The 21803-nt window shown below is 27.8% G+C and overlaps 1 protein-coding gene across 5 annotated transcripts in view; it reads left to right on the top strand.

Annotated features, from left to right (window-relative positions):
• Atg17 (autophagy-related 17) overlaps positions 1-21220 on the top strand; it is a 99987-nt gene extending 78767 nt beyond the window's left edge. For 3 of the 5 annotated variants that reach the window (XM_075357102.1, XM_075357099.1, XM_075357100.1), the window contains exons 16-22: positions 170-321; positions 2770-2916; positions 4214-4283; positions 9236-9285; positions 11164-11297; positions 16906-16973; positions 20754-21220. In XM_075357102.1, coding sequence (XP_075213217.1) covers positions 170-321; positions 2770-2916; positions 4214-4283; positions 9236-9285; positions 11164-11297; positions 16906-16973; positions 20754-20885 — 753 coding nt within the window. In that variant the 3' untranslated portion in view covers positions 20886-21220. The remainder of the gene's footprint in view (positions 1-169; positions 322-2769; positions 2917-4213; positions 4284-9235; positions 9286-11163; positions 11298-16905; positions 16974-20753) is intronic. The other 2 variants (XM_075357101.1, XM_075357103.1) reach the window with 2 other exon arrangements.
• Positions 21221-21803: the final 583 nt, after the last annotated feature.

The raw sequence follows: 21803 nt of genomic DNA, 5'->3' as shown, positions 1-21803 counted from the left end.
TTTTTTTTTCTGTTACTATTAATCTTTTAGTAAATACGTTTAATATAATTTTTCATTATTTACTTGAATCTAAATATTTTTTCATCTTATTTATTTTTTCTAATGTTATATTGAATAATTGGCTCAACTTGGCTGATTTTTCTATTCTATTTCTTTATTGCATTTATAGATATCAATAAATGAAGCAATGAGAAGAGTTGTTGGTGAAAAGGAGCGTCAAATTGAAAATATGAGATTACAGGTGTTAACTTTAGAGGCTGATTGTCAGAAATACAAGGATACAATTAATCGTCTTACGGATAACACAGGGTTTGTTAATAAGTAATTTTTCTTGTTTTGTTTATTAATGATAGTTACTAATGTTGCTCGTTGCTGTGATGGGCAAGTAGTATTTTTTATTTTGGATTATTTAATTTTTTTAAAAATAAATAAAAGGTTTTCTTATGTGGTCTAAAATAACATATTTTTCTTAACTATGAACTGTTTGATGTCACTAAAAAGTTTCAGATAATTTGATTAAAAAATATTGTGTAAATTTATTGCAGTTTGATTTAAATTCTTAGATTTTGTAAAAGATACATTAATTCTACTAGCTCTATGTAAAAATCTTGATTGTGCTGATGTAAATTATATGATGTTTCTATGTTTCTTTCTCAGACTATTATATTTTCCTGCTGTAATTTATGTGAGTCTTCTATAATCCAGTTAAAATTGATTGTTACACAATCTCTTAGAACTATCAAAATTTTGGAATTTTAGCTTTTATAATGCTCCTTTATTTAAACTATAATGGTTTTTCGTCTTAAAAAATACTGTTAACTTGCTCATTTATTTTTATATATTTATGTAAACCAGTGGTTTGAACAGGCATTGAATAATTTAAGGATGGCAATGCCAGTTCACAGATAGTATTTGAGATATCTTGAACACCATAACTGAAGTGTATTTCTGTAGTCAGTGGCTGCAAACCTAGATTGACCTACTAAAAATATTTCTTTTACTGCCTTTTTGAACATTCTATAAAGTGATCTTGTAAATAATGGGGTATTGTTTTTTTTTTGTAAATCTATACATTTTAGGGTCCAATTAAGTTCATCAAGACCAAAAAAAAAAAAATATGTACATGTGCTGCACTGCTTTTGGCCTGCTTAGATGTATTGGATCCATCGGTTTTCCCACCATCTTTCCCTCTTCTTGCTAAAATTTTATGGCAGTTGACGACATATTAAAAAATACAGTTCTTGATGAAAATTTCAAATGCTCATACAAGAAAAACAAAATTTGTCTGATATGTTAGAAAAAAGAAAATCACAATTATAGAAAAATAAATTATTTACTGAAGTATAATGTCATATAGATTCTTTTACAATCAACTTCACCATACAATATCTTCTAATCCTAAACTAGCAGTTTAAAAAAGAGATGGCAAAGTATCGTATGACTTTCCCAGCTATTAATTATAAAAGCTAAAAGAATTAGAGCAAAAAAAGCTATGTATATTTTCTAGAGATGAGGAATACATTTTAAGAATCTTTTTATAAAAATATCCAAATATAGGTTAAGCTTGACAAATTTGCTTTAGTAGTTTTCTCTAAATCTAACACCACCTTCAATAAAGGCTAAAATAAGAAAAATAAAATTTTCAAAGAACTTTTCTCCATTTTTGGTTTGGTGTTTATAATTTAAAAAAATTAGTAAATATTTCTTGATAACTGTATATATAAAGTATAATCTTTCAAAAAATGTTTGAAAAAATTTTAATTTTTTAAGAGAGAAAAAAAGATATATATTTTAATTTTAAGAGGTGGGGTTTGATTTTTAGAGAAAACGTTTTTAAATTATTTATGCATGTATTGTTCATTACAAATTTGCTTTAATAAAATTTTCTCTATAATGCTGAAGAAAATCAAAGTTGGTTTTTTGCAGTGCCCCACTCCTTAATGAATTTTGAAAAAAATAATACTAATAATTTAATTTTGAAATAAAAACTAATGATCAATGCCCCATTTAATTTTGAAATAAAAAGTAATGATCAATGCCCCATACATAAAAATGTTTGAGCCAAATTTGAAGAAAATCAGTTTGATCAATCTTGAAACACATTGTATATGTATGTGTTAACAAAGTAATGCTTAAAAATATATTTGCATTTAGATATATTCAGTTAAAAAAAAATCTGACAATGTCAGTGTGATTCTGTATGTGTATGTAAGAAAAAACAAACAAAAAGCATGTTGACTATTATTTTTTAAACTTCTTCGTGAAATTTTATAATATTTTGCCTGGCAGCTGGAATCATGGAAAACAAAATAATAAACATATAAAAAACAATTTTTCATTCAATAGAGCCTACCTACCTACTACCTACCTAATTTTAACAAGTTATTTCTTTTTAAGGTTAATTTTATGCTGAGTATTTTGCCATTACTCTTTTTTTACAATCCTTTAAAAAAAATGTACTTCTTGTTTTTAACTGTTGAAACAGATTGCCTCAAATTTATTAATTAGATAATATTGTTCATAAATAAGAATAAACATAAAACAAAGAAATAATTTTGTAAAGATAAGTTTTATTCGCTGACAAACCTTTTTGTTTTTTAAAGATAGTAGATAAAACAGGTCAGCAAGTGCTGTGTGAGTATCATTTAAAATAAGAATCTTTGTTAATTGGTGGTCAGATAATAAAATCTTTACATTTTATGATGTAGAATATTATCGTAATAGATTATGTCGCATTTTGATAAAGATTTGTTTTTTTTTTTTTTTAAGAAGTGGAAGTGAAAGCTGCTCTCTGTATGAAAGAGTTGAAGCTCTAGAAATTGCAAAAGTTCAATTAGAAAAGGAACTTATTGAAGCCAGGAAACAAACACCTCGTGCTCGTCAGGATATGAGCACATCTGTTGCTCTGGTCAACGCGTAAGCGTCTATTCTTTTATTTAATCAACTGTCTTTTATGCTCATGAGATGTTTAAATTTTTTAAATTTTGCTCTGTTACCCTGTTACTACCCTAAGGAAAAGTTGTAATGCTGCCTGTTTTAATAATCTTTATCAAACAAATTTAGTATTTATCTGGTATTTTTTCTGTTAAACAACTTACATGGGTTGTAATTCATAAATTTATTCAGAAAAACCTTCTGCCTATTAGTTAGATGTAGTTACTAATTTTTGGGTGTTGTGTAAATTATAGAATCAAAGATAAAGAACTGGTGCTTATCAAATCAAAAGGTTTACAAAAATTTTAATAATTAGAAATTTTGATAACATTTTCAAATATTTATTTTAGAGTTTTTGAAAGTTAACACATTTTAATCAAATGTGAACCATATACAAAAAGGTTTGTTTATTTTATCACATAATTTATTTACTAATTATATGTAGAGACAAATGTAAGATTTCTTTCTTACGATGCATTGGTTTTCCTTTACATTCTAAATTTGTTAATGGAAATTTAATTGTTTCAAACTCTTATGCCTTTTAAGGGAAGATAACATCAGTTAAGTTTTAGAATTCTTTCAGTCCTGTGAGTAATTGAAAGCCAATGATTAAATTACTTTTGTTATAGCATTCAGATTAAAAAAAATCTGAACATCTATTGTAAAAAATATCATACCCACCTTTAAACTTGAAATGGTGTCATGTATCATTCTGAGACAGCTGAGGGATTCTGCTAATGAACAGAATGTTTAAACAGTATCTTTTCTTCATCTGTGGATTGTAATAATATAACTTTTTTTATGATTGTATTTTTTTCTGAATGATGTAATAAAAGGAAGGAATAAAGGGAGTATATCATCTTTTATATTTCCTGATTTATTTGTTTGATAAAATTGTGTCCTGATATTGTAGTACCAGAAACATGGTATAAATAAGATGAGCATTGGTAGTATCATAAAATTAAAAAAAAGAAGTGTTTTGCTACTTGTTTTATTTACAATTTTAATGATACTCATTTTTTGTGGTGAATTAAGTCATCGATTTAACTTCAATTTAGCTGAGGAAAAATATAAATAAAAAGCATGGGTCTTAGTTTATCTTGGTCTACCGCCTTAAAATATACCACTTGAAAACTATTAAGGCACAAATGCCTTAATTAAATTTTAATATTCATTAAAATACATTTTTATTAAATCAAGTAAAAGGGAAGTATTTTTATATAATTATAATATTTTTACTTACCTGTAATTAACTAATTTTTTGGGGTATTTATTTCAGGGATTCTGGCAACAGAGATGCAGCAACCAGTCCAGATTCTGTAAGGCGGTCTCACCTTAAGGAAAAATTGGTATGAATATTATTAGTTTTTGGATCTAATACATGACATCAAATGTTTAAATATGGGGAAGTGATTATTACAGCTCCAAGTGTGTTCATGCATTTTATTAATTTTGTTTTACAATACATATACCTGTGTTTTCATGTAAAATATGTGCTACATACCCAGTGTCCTACATACATGCATGTGTGCATTTGTGAATCTTTATTTTGTTGTGTGTAATATATTGCTACATTAAGTGTATATACTACATTGCTATTTATGGAAGGTACTTTTAAAAGCTTTTTACTTTACAGAGTCATTGAAAAAGGTTGCAGTAATTTAAAATAACCGTATCAGAAACAAGTATTTTTTTTAAAATTCGCCTTTCAAAGAAAAATGTTACGTACCTTAAAATGTTTCAATATGAGCTCTGTTGGTCACTGCAAACATCCAGCTGATAATCTATTTCTGTTCAGGTCCACTGAATCATCGCAGGTGTAACTGTGGTGATAGCAGCAGTGATCTGTTGTCTTTAATTTTATACATCCCTGATTTTATCACTGTAGACAGAATTTTAACAAATCTCCATAGAAAAAAGTCTAGGGGATTAGCAATCTAACTACTAGGGAATCTTTCATTGAGAGCTTGTCAAGCACCTAGACTAAAGTGTAGAGGTACACCATCTTGTTGAAACATTACAACGACATTATTTTCTTGTTCGGTTTGGTCAACTTCAGGAGTTGTAGCAGTTGTAGCATGTCAACTTTGGCGTATGTAATTTAGACCAGCCGACCAGGCTGGTGTAGTGGTTAACTCATCATTGCAAATCAGTTAATTTTGAAGTTGAGAATTCTAAGGGTCAAATCCTAAAAGTACTTACTTTTATATGGATTTGAGTACTAGATTGTGAATACCAGTGTTATTTGGTGGTTGGGTTTCAATTAACCACACATCTTATGTGGAATGGTTGACCTGACACTGTACAAAACTACACTTCATTTACATATTCATACACATCATCCTCATTCATCCTCTGAAGTAATACCTTGCAGTGGTTCCAGGGGCTAAACAGAAACAGAAAGGCAACTTTGGCATATACACTCGACTGCTTTGTCACTCATTTTTGGCCATCTGGGGGACTTTTCAGTTTAAGGAAGAAAATTTTCTTTTTAAAAATGGAAAATTAATATGAATGAGTGGCAAAAGTAAATCCCTTAAGTTTTCAATATTTGTTTATTATTAAGATGTTAGATACATTTTCTATTTCTGATGAAATGTAAAATTGAAGTATACAAAATTAACAATATTACAATAATTTTTAAAAGCTTGCTTTATACTTTTTAGTCATACTTTAATAAAATTATTATCATACATTGCATGAGTTTAATTAGTAGCTTAATTTGGATTTCAAAAGATTCTTTACACCCGCACTCATAATTTCCTCTCTTAATTTACTTCCATACGGGATGTTTGTAAACGTAATGGTGGAATAATTTATTGTCACCCGACCTTAGTAACTGTACAAAATTTCATCAATAGGCAATGTCAGAAAGTATGTTAAATTAAGGATGCAAGGTTTGAGGACAAACGTGAATGAAATTTTTAGCTTTCTTTCATCTATGTATTCATCTGTGTATTCTTTCACAACACTATCATCTGTGTATTCTTCCACTGTAAACTGATTGTTGTCATTTGTTTTATTTTTAAAATTTTAAATGATTTAATTGATAGATTTATATATTAAAAAATAAAATGATTTTTCATTTCATTTGAAATTATTCTAGTTATACTAATTTAACAAAGAGAACTGATTTATTGGCTTTACTTTGAAAAAAAAAATTTTGCTTGATTGAATTTGCTCTAAATAGAATCGGTTAAATATACACCAAAACAGTCTCTAGTGAATTTAGTGCAGGTTGGTTATATAGACGATTATAAAATTGGTTTTTTCAGAGTAGTAGTTGTGAAGAAAACAGTAAAATTTAGTCTGCTCAATTTTTTTTTGTTTGATGATGAGTGAAGGAATTCAGTTTTTATTCATCCTGTTTTTGTTTTCAGACATTCTAAAATTATAAAAAAGTAAAATATTAAAAAATCTATTAATGCAACAATGAAAGAAAAATTAAATAGAAATATTAGAATAATTAACTACACAATAAGTGAAATATTCTGTCTGAAAATCCAGATCCTTGCTAGGAATCAATCCTGGAATTTTGAATTTATTGGTGTTTTTGATTACATGAAACTATGTAAAAAAATTTCATTGTATGGTTATCACATTAAATAATGTAAAAAAAATCTCTTAGATATATCTCTATATAGCTTTGTTTACTCAAAAGTAACAAAAATTGATTTGGCCAGAGCTAGTCATGATTACACTACTGCTGTGTGTACATTAGAGTATTTTGCTTTTGACAAGAGAACATTTTTTTTTATTTTTATAATATCATGGCAGGAAGAAGAAATTAAGGATAAGGTAGAGTAAGAGGATAGTTTACTTACACATTTGTGGTAGTTTACTATTTCTTTACCCTTTCTTGGGGTAGTTTACTATCATACCTAAATCCTGTATAGAAAGTCCTCTTCATATTTATTTTAGTTTGATAACCGACTTGCGTACTTCTGTTACTTTGTTTCTGGATTAAAAATTCATTATTCATAATGTCTCTTTTCATAAAAAATTGTCACTTTCAAAATTTGAGTTTTCTTGGTGAAAGGGACATCTATTAATTTTCTGTTTCAGCTTATTTTTTAAATTGATCAAGTGAATTATGAGTGGATGAATTATGTTTAAATTGCCCGAGAAAAAGTTTCCTTTGGAATTTTCTTCAAGTTGCTTATCACAGTATTATTGTTTGAAAAGTATCTGTGAATCTTTTATTGCTATTTTTTTTTTTTTTTGTTAGAAAATAAAAAAAAATCATCTGTTTCTATTTATGGTGAGTATTATGGATAGGATAACATGGGGATACGGGTATCCCTTGTTGTGCCAAAAACTAGGAAACATTGGTCAAAGAAAATATGCTGCTCTATCGAACAGAAGAAATGTGAACTCATTTTCTACAAACTCAGGCCTAATGTGATGAATTCAAATAGTCTAATATATCATCTTTTCTTTATAAAATTTATTATCTGATTTTATGGCACAAAACATAGTGAATGATACCTTTGACATAAATAATGCGATCAACTTTGTTTAACGAATGATTTTTGCAGCCTCATTTTCTGAGATTTTGGTTTCTTTAGATTCTAAATTACACCTTCACATTTGGTTTTTTGATCTTACATGAAGATCTTACACTTTCATCATCCATCTCCCTCCCCTTCCCCCCTCTTTATCAATCCCCTTCCCTTCTCACAACCGCTCTTAATTCAAATTATTAGTTATATTAATTAAAAACAAACTCAAGAGTTTGATCTTTGGTCTAAAAGTTTTAAATTGGTATGTTGATTTTTGTGTTAGGGAAGTCTGATGAATATCCATTCATAACGCTTCACTGACTCGCTCTTCTGTGAATTGTGTGTACTATTCAAACATAGTTGTTAATAAACTTTCTTCACCATATACAATTTTAAATATTTCAAATGTTTTGGTATCTAGTTTCTGTAATTTTATACCAAATTACCTCTTAAATGACCTCTTCAGCTCATTTAGATAAACAGGAACCAAAAATGAATCTCACTATAACAGTTCTACTTTGACTTAGTTACCTGAACAGGTTCAAACTTGCATTTGACCTACAAAAAAATCTCTCAGTATTGTTGATCCCTAATAGCAGTGATTTGATCTATTATTATTTGTCAGGGGACATAATCATCATACTGTGTGTAATTGTGACATTTCTTTATCTCTTTTTAGTGTGTGAGTGAGTGTGTGTATGTGTATGTGTGTAAGGTGGTCTTTTCCTACTCCTGGAGTAAATACACAGAATAAAAATTAGATTTTAGGTCATTGGTAACTGTGTTGTATTTTTTTTTGTTAAAATGTACAAATTCAAACATTTTTGCAATTAAAATATTTGTTTAGGGGAATATATTTAATGTTATTTAAATTTCTAAAAAAAAAAAAAATAAATCAACTGTGTTAACATAATTTTATCATTGAATTGAATCAGTGAATCACTGAATTTTTAAAGCTTTAAAAAAATGCTTTCTATTAGAAAAAAATTTTTTTTCTAAATAAGTGGAAAAGTGTGGAGGGTGGTAACCATCTTATTTTCATCAGTATATATATATATTGTGAAAAGCACATTTTATTTGCATTTGTTCCTGTAATTTTACACTATCTTAATCTTTATGTATGAAAATTTTTGTTTACCTGATTTTTTTTAGTTTAGTTTTTAATAATCTATGGTCTTCGGTTTTTTTTACACAGTACTAAAGAATTAAGACTTCAATAATCTGATTTGCAAATTCTAGATCGTTGCAATGATTTCATTTCCATATCAAGCTTTGGTAATTTTCATACGCTATAAAATATTTACTCATTCTTTTCATAAAAAAAAAAACAAAAAAAAGTACTGTTTTCGTTATCAATGATGTGAGCCTATATTTACTTAGGATAGTAAATAGGGAAATAGATAAATATTGTGATTATTAATTATTTTGGTATCTTTTGCCATAATTGTGATGTAAGAAATTTAAGCTGAACTTAAAAAATGTTTCATTCTTTTAATTGTTTGAAGTTTTTACATTATTTGAGTGGTAGCAGTTATTTTAATTTTATTTCATTGTACTTATGTTTCTTTGTCTTTTCTCATGTATTTATTGATTTTCATTGATGATTTTTACTTATTATTGATAATTTTAGTTCCCAATGTTATAGTTAGGGAAATGTGCTTTCCAGAGCATTATTTATGAAATCGAGTTTCAGATTCATAGTAAAAATAGAAGTTATTTTGATCATACAAATTGTGACGTAAATTCTTATCAAAGTTCTAATAATCTTTATGAATTGTATAAAACCATTTTTGTTTCAGACAAGAAGTACAACAACGTTGATTCTTCAAGGAAAATTAAGCATAGGATCGTAAGTTTTTTGTACTGGTTATTTATTTCCCTTTTATTTCATTATTGTCTTGATCACTTTTAGTATGAGTCCAGAAACTGGAATTTTTACTGTTTTCTGACTTTTTATGCGTATCTCAAGTTAAATTAGTTTTGTTATTTTAAATTAAAAGTCCTGTTTTTTGTTTCCTATTTTGTCATGATTGTAGTGATTATTTTTGTATTACATTACTTAATATTTATTACAAATTTGCATATTGATAGTGACATTTTTTGATTTGGCATACTTACTTAAATTTTTAGATTCACACTTTTAAGCTGAGTTTCTGTAATTTAAACTTTAAAAATCTAACAGAATAGAACTTTCTAATTTAGCATTTGCTCCTTAAAAAGTAATGTTTTATTTTTTTAAGATTAATCTGTTTACAAAATTACTATTGAACTTTATTAAGGATTTCAATGCTTTTTCCTAATTTAATGATTTCTCGTTAATAGTATAATTTTAACCATACCTTGTTGGTATGAGAAAACATCAGTGACCCGTTGTATGTGCAAAATCTAAATTATTTTTTCATAAAACCATGATTGCTTCTTATTAGAGTTTTTATTCAAGAAATCTTAAGTTTTTGTATGAGAATTGTTTCCTATATATATATATTGCTATTTTATTTCATCTGTGGGGTCGTCTTAAAAATAGCGTTTGTTAGGTTGTTAAAAGGGTTATTTTAGAATTCATAATGTTTATTTTTCTGCTGTTTTATTGACTGCAGAGAAAGGATGGTTATTATCATCATTAATAATAATGTTCTATGATTTAAAAGGTGTACTCCTCTTTTAAACAGGCGGTTTTTATGTGTTTATTAGAAACTATTATAGATCTGGAATAACTTTGCCCAATTACTAGCTGTGCACAAAGATGTTCTGATAAGTTTTAAGTGGTATTGTATAATGATTTTAGAGATGTGACATCTTTGTACATATTCTGTAAAAAAATGATAAATTCTCTCATCTTTACTGTACTTCAAATGTGTATAAACATTTCTCCTCTACTATTCCTTTGTTTTATATCCGTCTTTTGCTATTTAACTGGCAAACTGAAATTTAGTTTGGATGTGTCCTTTTATGTAATCTTTTTCTTTTCCTTTATTGTGGCAATAACAACCTGTTTGAATGTTTTGTCATAAGAAAAAGGAAATTAAAAATTTAATACGTCTTAAAAAAAAACCTCATGAGTAATATTCAATTTGATCAACGGAAAGTTGCTTAAAAATGGGTTGGTGGATTTGCGGGTTCTAAAATTAATAAAACAATTAAAATAAAATAGAATTTATATAGATAATATTTATATAGTATGTTGTTTTTTAATACATGTATACTGTAACTCGGTTTGTGACTGAATATACCAAAGCGGCATTCAAGCACATTTATTTTGATGTATTGCTCTTTGTATAAGTAATTTATATAATTTTATAAAATGTTACAATGACATAAAATCTTGCTAATTTAAATATTAGACAAAATTGGCTTCTAAAAATAAAAAAAAAACAGCATAATCTTTACAGACCTTTTCAGAAATTTTATTTAAAAAGTTATAATGTTATTTAAAAGTTTTTATTAAAAAAGTTTTACATGAATCGCAACCGAATATGTTTAATGGGAACCATGATGAAATGGGGAAATAAACATGGTTGTAGCTGCACGGTAGGGGTACGGTTGTAACAATATTACATTTGAAAGGTTAATTTAGAAAATAATACCGTTGAACATTGGTTGATAGTTTAATTGTAAGCAAGTTATAAAATTATGCTTTTAAAAATTAAAATTAAAATTAAAATTATATCTTTTAATCTGTTGATTTGTTAAAAATAGATTTTTTTATCGAATTATGTTTTTGTTTTAGATGCAATATTGGTGATGCAGTTTTAGTTGTTTGGGATGAGTCATTGGGAAATTATACTATTTTACAAGATTCTACGACATTGTATTTTCTTCATTCAGATTGTATCGATACATTACAATTACGTCCTTCAGCTGGTAATAAAAATATTTAAATTAATAGAGAACAGTTACTTCTAAGTTTTGTAGTCTGATTATTAATTAAGAATTATTCACAGAAAGTATATAATTATTTACATTATCAGCCTAGGTGCATATCAACTAATCTAAACAAAATTTGTATATAAGAAAAAGTGTTATAGAATCTTACTTATAATCTTACACAAAGAAAATCAAAACATAAAATTATTAAACTTATAAGAAAATTGTGGCTTACATTTTCTGTCCTGACATGTTATTTATTTTTTTTTTTTATATCACTATAACTTAAATTATTATTAAAATAAAATGAATTTATTGACTATCATCATCATTGTTTATTTACTATTCATCACTTTGTTATTGGTTGACGAAATGTTATTCTGCTTGCATTTGCCTGGGCGTTAGAATATTCAGAATGACTTTAATTGAACAATAATACTGAGGAACAGTGGAGAAATAAACTTCAATTAATCTAATATGTTCTTTTTCTGTATCTCAGGCCTGACTTCATATTATAATCTTTGTTTGGGTTTATTTAAAAACTGAACTGGTTATGATTTAATGAAAATCTATTTATAGTTATAGAAAACAGCACTGAACTGTACTGTACTGAAAATGAAAACTGTGAACTGTACTGAAAATGAATTTCGTCAGGTTGCCTTTTATAATTATGCATTTTTAACTTTGCATTCTACAGTATTATAACAGTTTGTTCATCGGTGCTAATCTGTATCAATTTTCATGTTAATAATCACAGATTTGGTCAGTAAAAAAAAAAAATCAATTTGAAGTAAGCTATTAGTTCAATGGCTTATTATTCTTTGTCATTCCCAAAATTTTAAACTGCTCTTCAGGTTCAAAAATGTATTTTAACATTTTAGTTTCTGTAATCACCATGTTATTGTCATCAGACAAATAACTCTGGCCTGAAAGAAAGAATCTATGATTATGGTTTAGCAGTTATTGTTTTGTCTCTGATCTCTGTAACATAAGCAGGTTTATCTTTATATTTCTAATTTGGTCAGTGCAGTAACTGGAGTACATAACTATTGAACTGTGATTTGCTGCATTTTGTATCATATGAAATATGACTTAGGAATCTAATCTTTAGGATATTTGTGAGCCTTGTGTTTTATCCAACATGTATATTAGTAGTATTAAAATTTTGAAACCCAGAATTTTAAATGCTCATGTTTTTTTTTAAAACAAAGCAAGAACAATGCAACTTAAGAAACTAGTGTATTTTTGAATCAATGTAAAAACATACAAGTTTTTATCATTTTGAATTTTATCTTTGTTCATTGGATTTAGAGCTAAACCCTAGCTTTTGCAAATGAATCTCCATTTCAACAATACCTTTTATAATTTATATTATTTATTCCAGCTATAAAAATGTTATTTATTTTTTAGTATATCATATTGGCACAGATCTTTTGTAGGTTATTTAAATTGTAAATAAGAAACTCTTTAAAAGTACTTGGTGATATACCAGTGATATACTTTTTAATTTACACAGTTCATTTTTCTTTTGTATGCTTTTAAACATACTGAGCATACATCTTCTAAATTTTGAGTGGAATGCCTTCAGCTTGGACGTCAGCCATAGTACTGCAGTGTTTATAATAGGAATGAGTTAATAACTGAAATGTCTAGATTATTTCCTTAACTTTTATTGCCTCTACCGTTGACTACAGGTGTAGTATCAATTCTCACTGCGGGATTTATAAATCCTAGTTTCACTTGACTTGAAATGATTCAAGAATGAATATTTTTGCTTGAATATTTTGATTCAAGAATGAATGCAAGTAGAAAATGTATTTATATTTTTAAAAATATTTACAAATTTTTGACTTTGTTAGTCATAATTGTATACAGAGAAGACCTTAAAATTTCTGAGATTTCTGCAGAAAGTTCATTTACCATAAACCTCCATTTTTCATGGATAAAATCAGCATGCTCAACCAGGTGTAAAGTAGCAACAGACTTGCATCTTTGCCTATCTTCGTCATGGACGTCCGTTCCCCTTCTTTAAATTTCCTACACCATTCCCATACAATACCATCACTCATAAAGTTTTCACCATATACTAGGTTCATGTACTAGGCCCATTTTTCAGTGGATTTCAGCAGCATACATCCTTCTGCTTACAGAAAATGTATCGTACTTTGCAACTCACACTTAGCGGGAGCATTGATTGTAGCGGCCATGTTCAATTGCCCGTAGCTCAGCTCTTACTGATGCAATGGAGCTGGCAATTGTAGAGGTTATGGTGGGGATCGGTGCAGTTGCATGATGTGCAGACCTTGCTCCTGCCTATTTCTTTACTTAGATGCAAGGTTGAAGCAAGGTTTACTTAGGTGCAAGATTGAAGGTTGAAAAAAGAACAGCCCTTATAGTATATATAATGAGATAAAAAATTAATATAAACAGAGATAAAAATAGCATTAAACCGGGTTAAATGACCCAAAAGATGTCTAATGTTGCTTACAAAACTCATGAACAGATATTAAACAAAAACATATAAAATCTGACATATATCCATTTGTTTTGGTAGCTGAAAACAAAATGTCAACTAACAACTGTGAATAAAGTTGAGAACATAGTGGAAGCAACAAGCGCTTCACCTTAGTGTATAAATAAAAATTAGCAGAATATTAGTAATATTACTAATGACTATATTAGAACATTATATTAATGGATTAATTTAATTTTTCAGAATATAAACAAATGTTTATACATTAAAGCATCTGCATTATGTTTGCAACATACAATTTCATAAAAATAATATCATTAACATGACAGTTTGCTATATGTGTGTTGTCTGTTGCATATTTCACACATCACTCTACAGGATCCCAACAGGAATTAGATTAATTCTAGTTGAATTTAACATCTCATATCCTGAATGTTCGAGTTTACAAATACCTCTATGTAAAGAAAATATATGTAGAAAGGTATTATGGCTTAGCTGCTTCCAATGTATTTCCGTTTCAGAAGCTAACATGATTACAAAAAGAAATTCTGCAAAGTAGTCTTGGACATTCATGCGGTTTCTTGTTAAAAAAATGATAATGTTGACAAGATAGTTCAGGAATTGTAATATCCAACAAGCAAAAGTAAGATGCTCTAGTGATAGCGACAGCCCTTTCTCTACGCTCTTCAAAAAACACAAGGCTCAATAATTCCACAGGAAGAGATCATGGATCATGAAATAGCTCTGGAATTGTGAAGTGGTCTGACGAATGTTCCACCATTTATGAGTGGTTTATTTATTTACAAATAAACAATCCATCAGATAGTGAATTGTAGAATCACCTGACAAAAATTTGTTTTGATTTTCATAGCCATCCCTATTTGGTAACTTGAATTTTCTAGGGTGGATGTTTTAAACTGTTTGTGGTGACTACTACTGTTAATAGAATGCAAAAATGAAGAATTAGTATTGAAAAATACTTCTTATAATACATGGAAATGAAAGATCATAAAATGAAGAAACAAAGAAAATAAAATTAAAAATACAATTGCTACAAAGCAATTAACTTCTTGCTATCTTCAGTTGTGTGGTATGCTATCTCCTACTGTATATTATACAGTAGGATTATTGTCTATTGTAGTTTACTGTTTTTACTGTTGTAGTGCCAACACTTCTTTAGACACCCCGGGTAGAACTACTGTGCATTTAAACTTTGACAAGTAATAGTTCTCATTCTTTTTCAGTACTTAAGCCAATTTTGAATTTTTACTGGCCTATACTGATTGCCATGTGAATCATACATATATCACAAATTATCTAATAAAGTAATATTATTTCACTTATAGTTTATGATTTAAAAAATGTGTTTGTTTATAAATTTATAACCATATAAAATAATTTGTTTTTTTTTGTTTGTCTGATTTATGTTTAAATTCATAAAAAATAATTAATCATTTTTATATGTTTTTGTCATTGTACATCTAAAAATATTCATTATCTGTTTTAATGTTTGTAATAGATGTTAAAAATTAGAAAATTACACTTTTTAATCTCTGTGTATACTCTGGTTTTATTTAACTTATTCATTTCAAATCGTGCAATTCATATGGAATTTAAGAAATTTTGCCCCTGATTGATCCCTACAGTCTATGGGGAGTGGTATATGTATAAATCGATGGTATAAATTTATTAAAATTACACTAAGAATATTCAGCATATTACTCGTATCGTTCATTTATTTACTTTTTTAAATTTTACTAATTTTTTTTTAGCAAAACCCATTCATTGACTAGTGTGATTTGAGGTTCTCTTCTTTATTTCTGTCTTTTGACATTTCATCTGTTTATTATGCAATTATATGAAATATATTTCCGATTATGCAGTTTTGCATCATGTTCTTTGCTGTTTGGTGAAAATCATATTTAATGATCTTTCATCAGATTTTTTAATTTGATTTCTGGTCATTTGCAGCCAGAAACTGTTAGTGCTTGATCATCGTGTCTGCCCACTGGGGCACTTTGTACATATTACTTTGTAAATATTAATTATATATATATATATATATATATATATATATATACACATTAAACTAAAAAAAAGCAACAAATTTTAAGAACTACATTAAAATGTATGGAAGTAATGTCTTCTTGTCAGCAGTCATCTATCATTTAGTGTTTAGTGCTGCCTAGTGTCCTTAGAAACCCTAGAAAAGTGTGTGTGGTTGTTAATACAATACAGTAATTTTTGGCATTGGCTAAACTTTCCTTAATAATTACAATTCTACTTTTTATATTTATTTTAATTTTATTCACTGTTTTATGCTCAGTTTGTTAAATTCACAAAAAAATGATAAACATCCCATGTTTTTTATAAATCCACAGTGGTATGAACTTTGTTTTCATTTAATTTTATTTTGCTTCAGTATAAAAATACAGTAGAAAATATTTAATGTGAACATAAAAACACGTAATGAGATTTAATTGGGGACCAGTTATTATTTCTTTCTATTAAAAAAATTTAATGTTAAACAAAGAGAGTAGTATAAAGAATAAAGTAAAAGAGAGAGGTTTTGTTATTGAAGAAAAAGCAGTACTGTCTATACTACACTCTAAAATAAAGTAAATAACCTGTAATTAACTTGTTTTATTATTATTTACTTTATATTATTTTTTTTTACCATTTATATTATTTATTTATTATTTAATTATAAGTAGTATTATCCATAACAACTATTTTATATTTAAAGTTATATTTATGTAGTAAATATCAATTCTATCAATAATCATAAACAAATGAATTGAACAGAATTCACCAAATGAGAAATGTCTTTTAGGTCTTAGATTATCTTCAATCTCGATTTTCAATTATAATGTACTACATTATTAATGCAAAAAAATTTCCATCTTCTTCGTCTTCTTCATTTTCTTCTTTTTATCTCTATAATCTGATGTAAATTTGTTTCTTTTAAGAAAACTAGTATATTTCATTTTCTGACCATTATGAAGGTTTTTGTGAAAACTAGTTTAATAAGGTCTTCGGGGTGAGTATTACATTTATAATTTATAGTTTATTTTGATATTCGACTTTAGTTCTTTAAAAAACAATTAATTGCACATAAATGTTTTTTTTTAGATGGTTCTCTTAGAAGAACATATTGCATCGGTGAGGTATTAGAAAAGGAATATTGCCATGCAAAGAAGGTATGTCTACTTACCTGTAATTTTTAAATGATCATATTCTGTGTTAATATTCGTATTTATTAAAATACTAAAAAGGATCTTCTAAAGAAATGAGTTATTCTAGGATGGTTAATCTGTTTATTCTTTATGTTTTTGTATCCTTATGTTAATTTAATTTACTTTTTAATCCTTGGTACATTAAAGAAGCATTGTTTGTAGTAAAAAACTTAAAATTAAGATGGAGCCTTATTAATTTTATTCCATGATACCATAATATATAATTACTAGTAATATGAGGGATACTTAAAAAGAAATGACTGGATGTCAATACACATGGTAAACCGTGAAACAAGTGTCTTACATCATACAAACACACTTGCTTTTTTGCTGCTCTTATCATCATCATCATAATCATGAATAGTTTTTCCAGCCAGAAGTTCTTTCAACTTTCTGTACAACTGAAGTTACTCAAGTGTGCAACCAATAAACAGTAGTCCTCCTGCAGCTCCAGTCGTACCATCAACTTCCATGTTATTTTGCCCATCTCACACCAATATATGCAGTTTAACAAAAATATCCATTTAGTGTAAACTACTGAGTGAAAGGGCCTCTTTTAAGTCGAAAATTCTGTAGTATATGAAGGTTGCATAAATCAAACTATTGTTGAAAGTAGCATATCATAGAATCTACTGCCTGTAGCCTTTGCATGGATCAACCGCTCAAACAGAACTTATCTTTAGAGTGTCACACTGATAAAGACAGAGAAATATTTTGTAACTTGTTTGAAATGAGTGATATTAATTTAATCTATAGTATGATGTTAGTTTAATCTATAGATCTGATAATTTGATAAGATTTAACGGTAAAGTATGAGATAATATTTTATAATAGATGTGGAGATAAAACTGTACCTCATTACCAGACAAAATAGAAAGTAGGAATACAGCCTCCTATTTTAGTTATAAATCTCAGTTTTTATGACGTTTGTTTGTTTCCTAATCTCTTATGTAAGTAGTTTAATGCCAAAACTGTAATGGTTGTAGATATTGACACAATTTAGAAATCATTTTTGAAAATTGGGTAGCCATTTTCAAGAGTAACAACATCCAATGCCAGGCTTGTTAAAATGTAAAGATTGAAGTGCCATTTTCTTCGTCACCGAGCCAAATATATATATACTAGCTTGTCAAGTCCACCAAAACACAGGTGATATTCAGCCTTAGATCACTACTTCATTTTTTACACTACAGGGGTTGGATTTTTAGTTGTCATTATTGCTGACAGAGGCAGCAGTTGTGGGTAGCGGCTCATATATTTCAGATGCTTGGCAATGTGATAGGTTTAAGAAAGATTGAAACTGATCCTGTAAATTAACAAATCTGTAATATGAAACTGTTATATACACTGCTTCAGCTCAGAATGGGAAATAATTTCTTTAGTTCAATATTATTTTAAGTAAATTGTTTGAGAAGTGCAATCATGAAAGTAAAAAGAAATAGAGCAAGAAATAACGAGGTTGGAAATTATTTGGGTATGTTTAGTTTACCAGAAGGAGTGGCTAACACAAAAGCTAACGTGGTTTGAGCATCTGGTGTTAACTAGTTTGAAAATAAACACTGTAGAAATAATGGGAACTGAAGAAAACTAGTGGTTAAACAAGAGAACAAACAGAAATTCTGGTTGTGTTATTTGAGGAAGAAGTGATCATTTTGAAAGAGCAGTGGTTTCTGCAGAGGGAAAGGTAGAGATACATATTGACTGCGCCTGATGGATGGAGGTTACCTTGAGCTAGGAGTTGATATATAGAACTGCTAAAGAAGATTATTATTATACTGTTTTTATTAGAGAGTTAAAAATTTGATTGAAACATTTTTTTGAAGAATATGTTCTTTATGTCTGTTCCCATTTCTACATAAATGAACAGTTTTAACCTTAGTAAAAATGCCCTTCATACACGTTTCAAACAATTTTTTTTTATTCTTAGACTACTTATTTTTAGTGGATTTTCAGAGAATTTGGAGATTGGTATTGTGCCCTGTCATATTTATATACATATGTATAAGATTTTTTTAATCTGCTCTGTTAGATGCAAATCTTAACTGATTTTGACAAAACTTTGTGAAGTGATGTAAACCTGTTGGGAATAGCACTCTATTGATTTTCAAGTGATCAGTTTGCAGGAACTGAAGTTTAGGGCCAAAATTGGTATTTGCCAAAAAATTGCACTCGCTAGAATGAATATTCTAGCAAGTGCAATTTTTTACATTTCCTTTTATCTTAATAAACTATTTTAAGAGATAAGACTGGTTTGATGCTTATCAACTGTTTTATGCAAAGCCTATGTTTTATATAAAGCATGCATAGAAATTAATTTTATTTATACTGTCATTGGTAATATTTAAAAAAATGACATGTATAGAATTAATTGTTTAATTATATGCCTTTAGAAGTATTTTTTTTTTAAGATTTGGTATTCTAATCTAGAAACTTAAATACTTAAATAATAATGCAATAAAAATTTTTTTTAGGGGATTTCTAAAGAATTTGTAGAAATTGATACTTATCTGCTCACATTTTATAAGGGGTTAGCAGGAGAAGAGGTACTGAAATTTCTTTACGTTTTGGAGTCTCCTGAACACGATTTTGCAATGTTTATATACTACATATGTGAATGTACGCGTATATATATTTACAAGAGTTTTTCATCCGCTCTACCAGAGCAAACCTTAACCAGTTTTAAAACTTTATGGGGCGATGTAAACCTATCAGGATTAGAGCCCTATTTAAACATTTCAAACAATTTTTTTTTATTTTCAAGGAAATTGGTTCACTGGAACTAAGGTTCACTGGAACACTTGTTAAGAGCCAAAAAACAGGTTTTGGGTAAACTTCAGCTATTTTTGTTATGCTTGGCACAATTTTTAACCGATTTTGATGAGACTTGGTAGGAAGATGAAAACTTAGTAGACATAGAACCCTATTAATTTTCAAGTGAATTGGTTCACAAGAACTGGAGTTACAGTCAAAAACTGGTTTTTGGGTACTTTTTCAAGGTTAACTAGAACTGGAAATGCACCCTTCTGACAAACTTACTGGATAGAGTTTTTTAAAACTATGCCAACTTTTTTTTTGTTGTTTGCTTAATGTTATTGCCACACAAGCTTGAATTTTATGGAAACAGAATTTTGTAGCTTATGAAAAATGATATGCCTGACTGGGATTTGAACCCGGGACGTCTCGGAGATACTACCACCTCACCACGGAGTTAGGCAAATATTATTGATGTAGAATGTAACATGTACTATGGTATACTGATGTTCATTAATCATTTTCTAAATATAAATTAGTTTTTTGTTGAAATCTTTTATCATTTTGTCCTTTTTTTCCAACTATTACCTCCTAAGATATTATTGATATGTCATATAGTAAGGAAATTGCTCAGAATGGGTAGTCCTTGTAAATGTTGTAACTTTGAAATGTTAAAGAATATTTTAACAAATTGCATCATAGCAGTAGAATATATTTACTTTTATAATTAATTAAAAATGTTATTAATTTTTTATTAAAAATTTTATTTTAAGTTACTTTTTTCTTTTATGTCCATGTCAACTATTTTCATTTAGATCTGTTTCTCCAAATTGGCCTTTTTTTATATCTGATCTATTAATAATGTGTAATCAAATTTTATAGAACTGTAGTCTCATTCATTGAAATTATTTATTTATAAATTTTGTTATTGTTATTGTTTTGTAAATTATGTATGTGTAGGTGAATTTTGTTTTTTTTTTTTTTTTAATTTAGCCAGAGAATCGGTATCATGTTCCAAAGGGTACAAAGTTCTATAGAGTGAAAGTGAAACCATTGCATTCTTTATCCAGAAGTCAGCATTCTCAGTCTCAGTCGCAATCTACTTCATCAGTTGGTAGTAATTAAATTAAACTGTGATATATTATAAACATTTTATTGAATTATATTAATGTTGTAAATATCAATTTGTCGATTTATTGATATTGATGCTATTCTTATCATTATTACAGAGTCAGTTAAGTTACATTTATGAATAAGTTTTAATTTTTATAATTATTTTATTTCTACCACATAGATATGTATGATAGAGATTAATTACTTTGAAATGATGTATCGTGCAAATTTTTATTAATAATCAGTGATATGAGAAAATAAGTGGTTTGAAATAGAGTAATTTAAGTGATGCATGAATCCTTTGGTGAATTGTATACAAATGTTAGAAAAATATGCATAAAAATTTACCAGCTGTTCTTATTTAACTTTTACTCTTCTTGTTAATATCATTAGTGCATGATGTGTACTTGTCCATTTTACCAGTTTTTGCCGGATATGTCGGGTTAATCTTTATTGTTCTGGTATCAGTTTTATAATAATTTTACTTATTTTTACTCAGGATTCTATATAATAATTGTACCAATATTTAAAAGAAAACATTTGTTATTAGTTATGTGAAAAATTGTATTTATAAAACATTTGGTAGGGGCTATTGCCCCCACAAGCCAGTCCTTCCTGGTTGGTCTAAGGTGGAATATTATTTTTCATCTGTAATATGCTGTTCACCAGTACCAAGTTTATAATTATAAGTTCCAAAAAGGTAATGTCTATCAACATTTACTTTTTTTTAAAATTATTATTAAACTTAGAAATTTGGTCTTAAAAATACTTTTTTGATTTTTCACTTATTTATTCTACTCATAATAAATCTGAATTGTAGTTATAAAAATTTGGCAGGTATGGTAATGTATTTCTTGTTTATTTGTCCGACAGGTTGAACTCGAAATTAATTAAATATTATGCTTTCCAATAAATACTTAATATTGTTAT

Source organism: Lycorma delicatula, chromosome 2 (genome assembly GCF_047948215.1).
Source record: "Lycorma delicatula isolate Av1 chromosome 2, ASM4794821v1, whole genome shotgun sequence".
In the NCBI taxonomy this organism is placed as follows: domain Eukaryota; kingdom Metazoa; phylum Arthropoda; class Insecta; order Hemiptera; family Fulgoridae; genus Lycorma; species Lycorma delicatula.
Note: the sequence above shows the minus strand (reverse complement) of the source record. Positions and strands in the feature narration are given on the sequence as shown.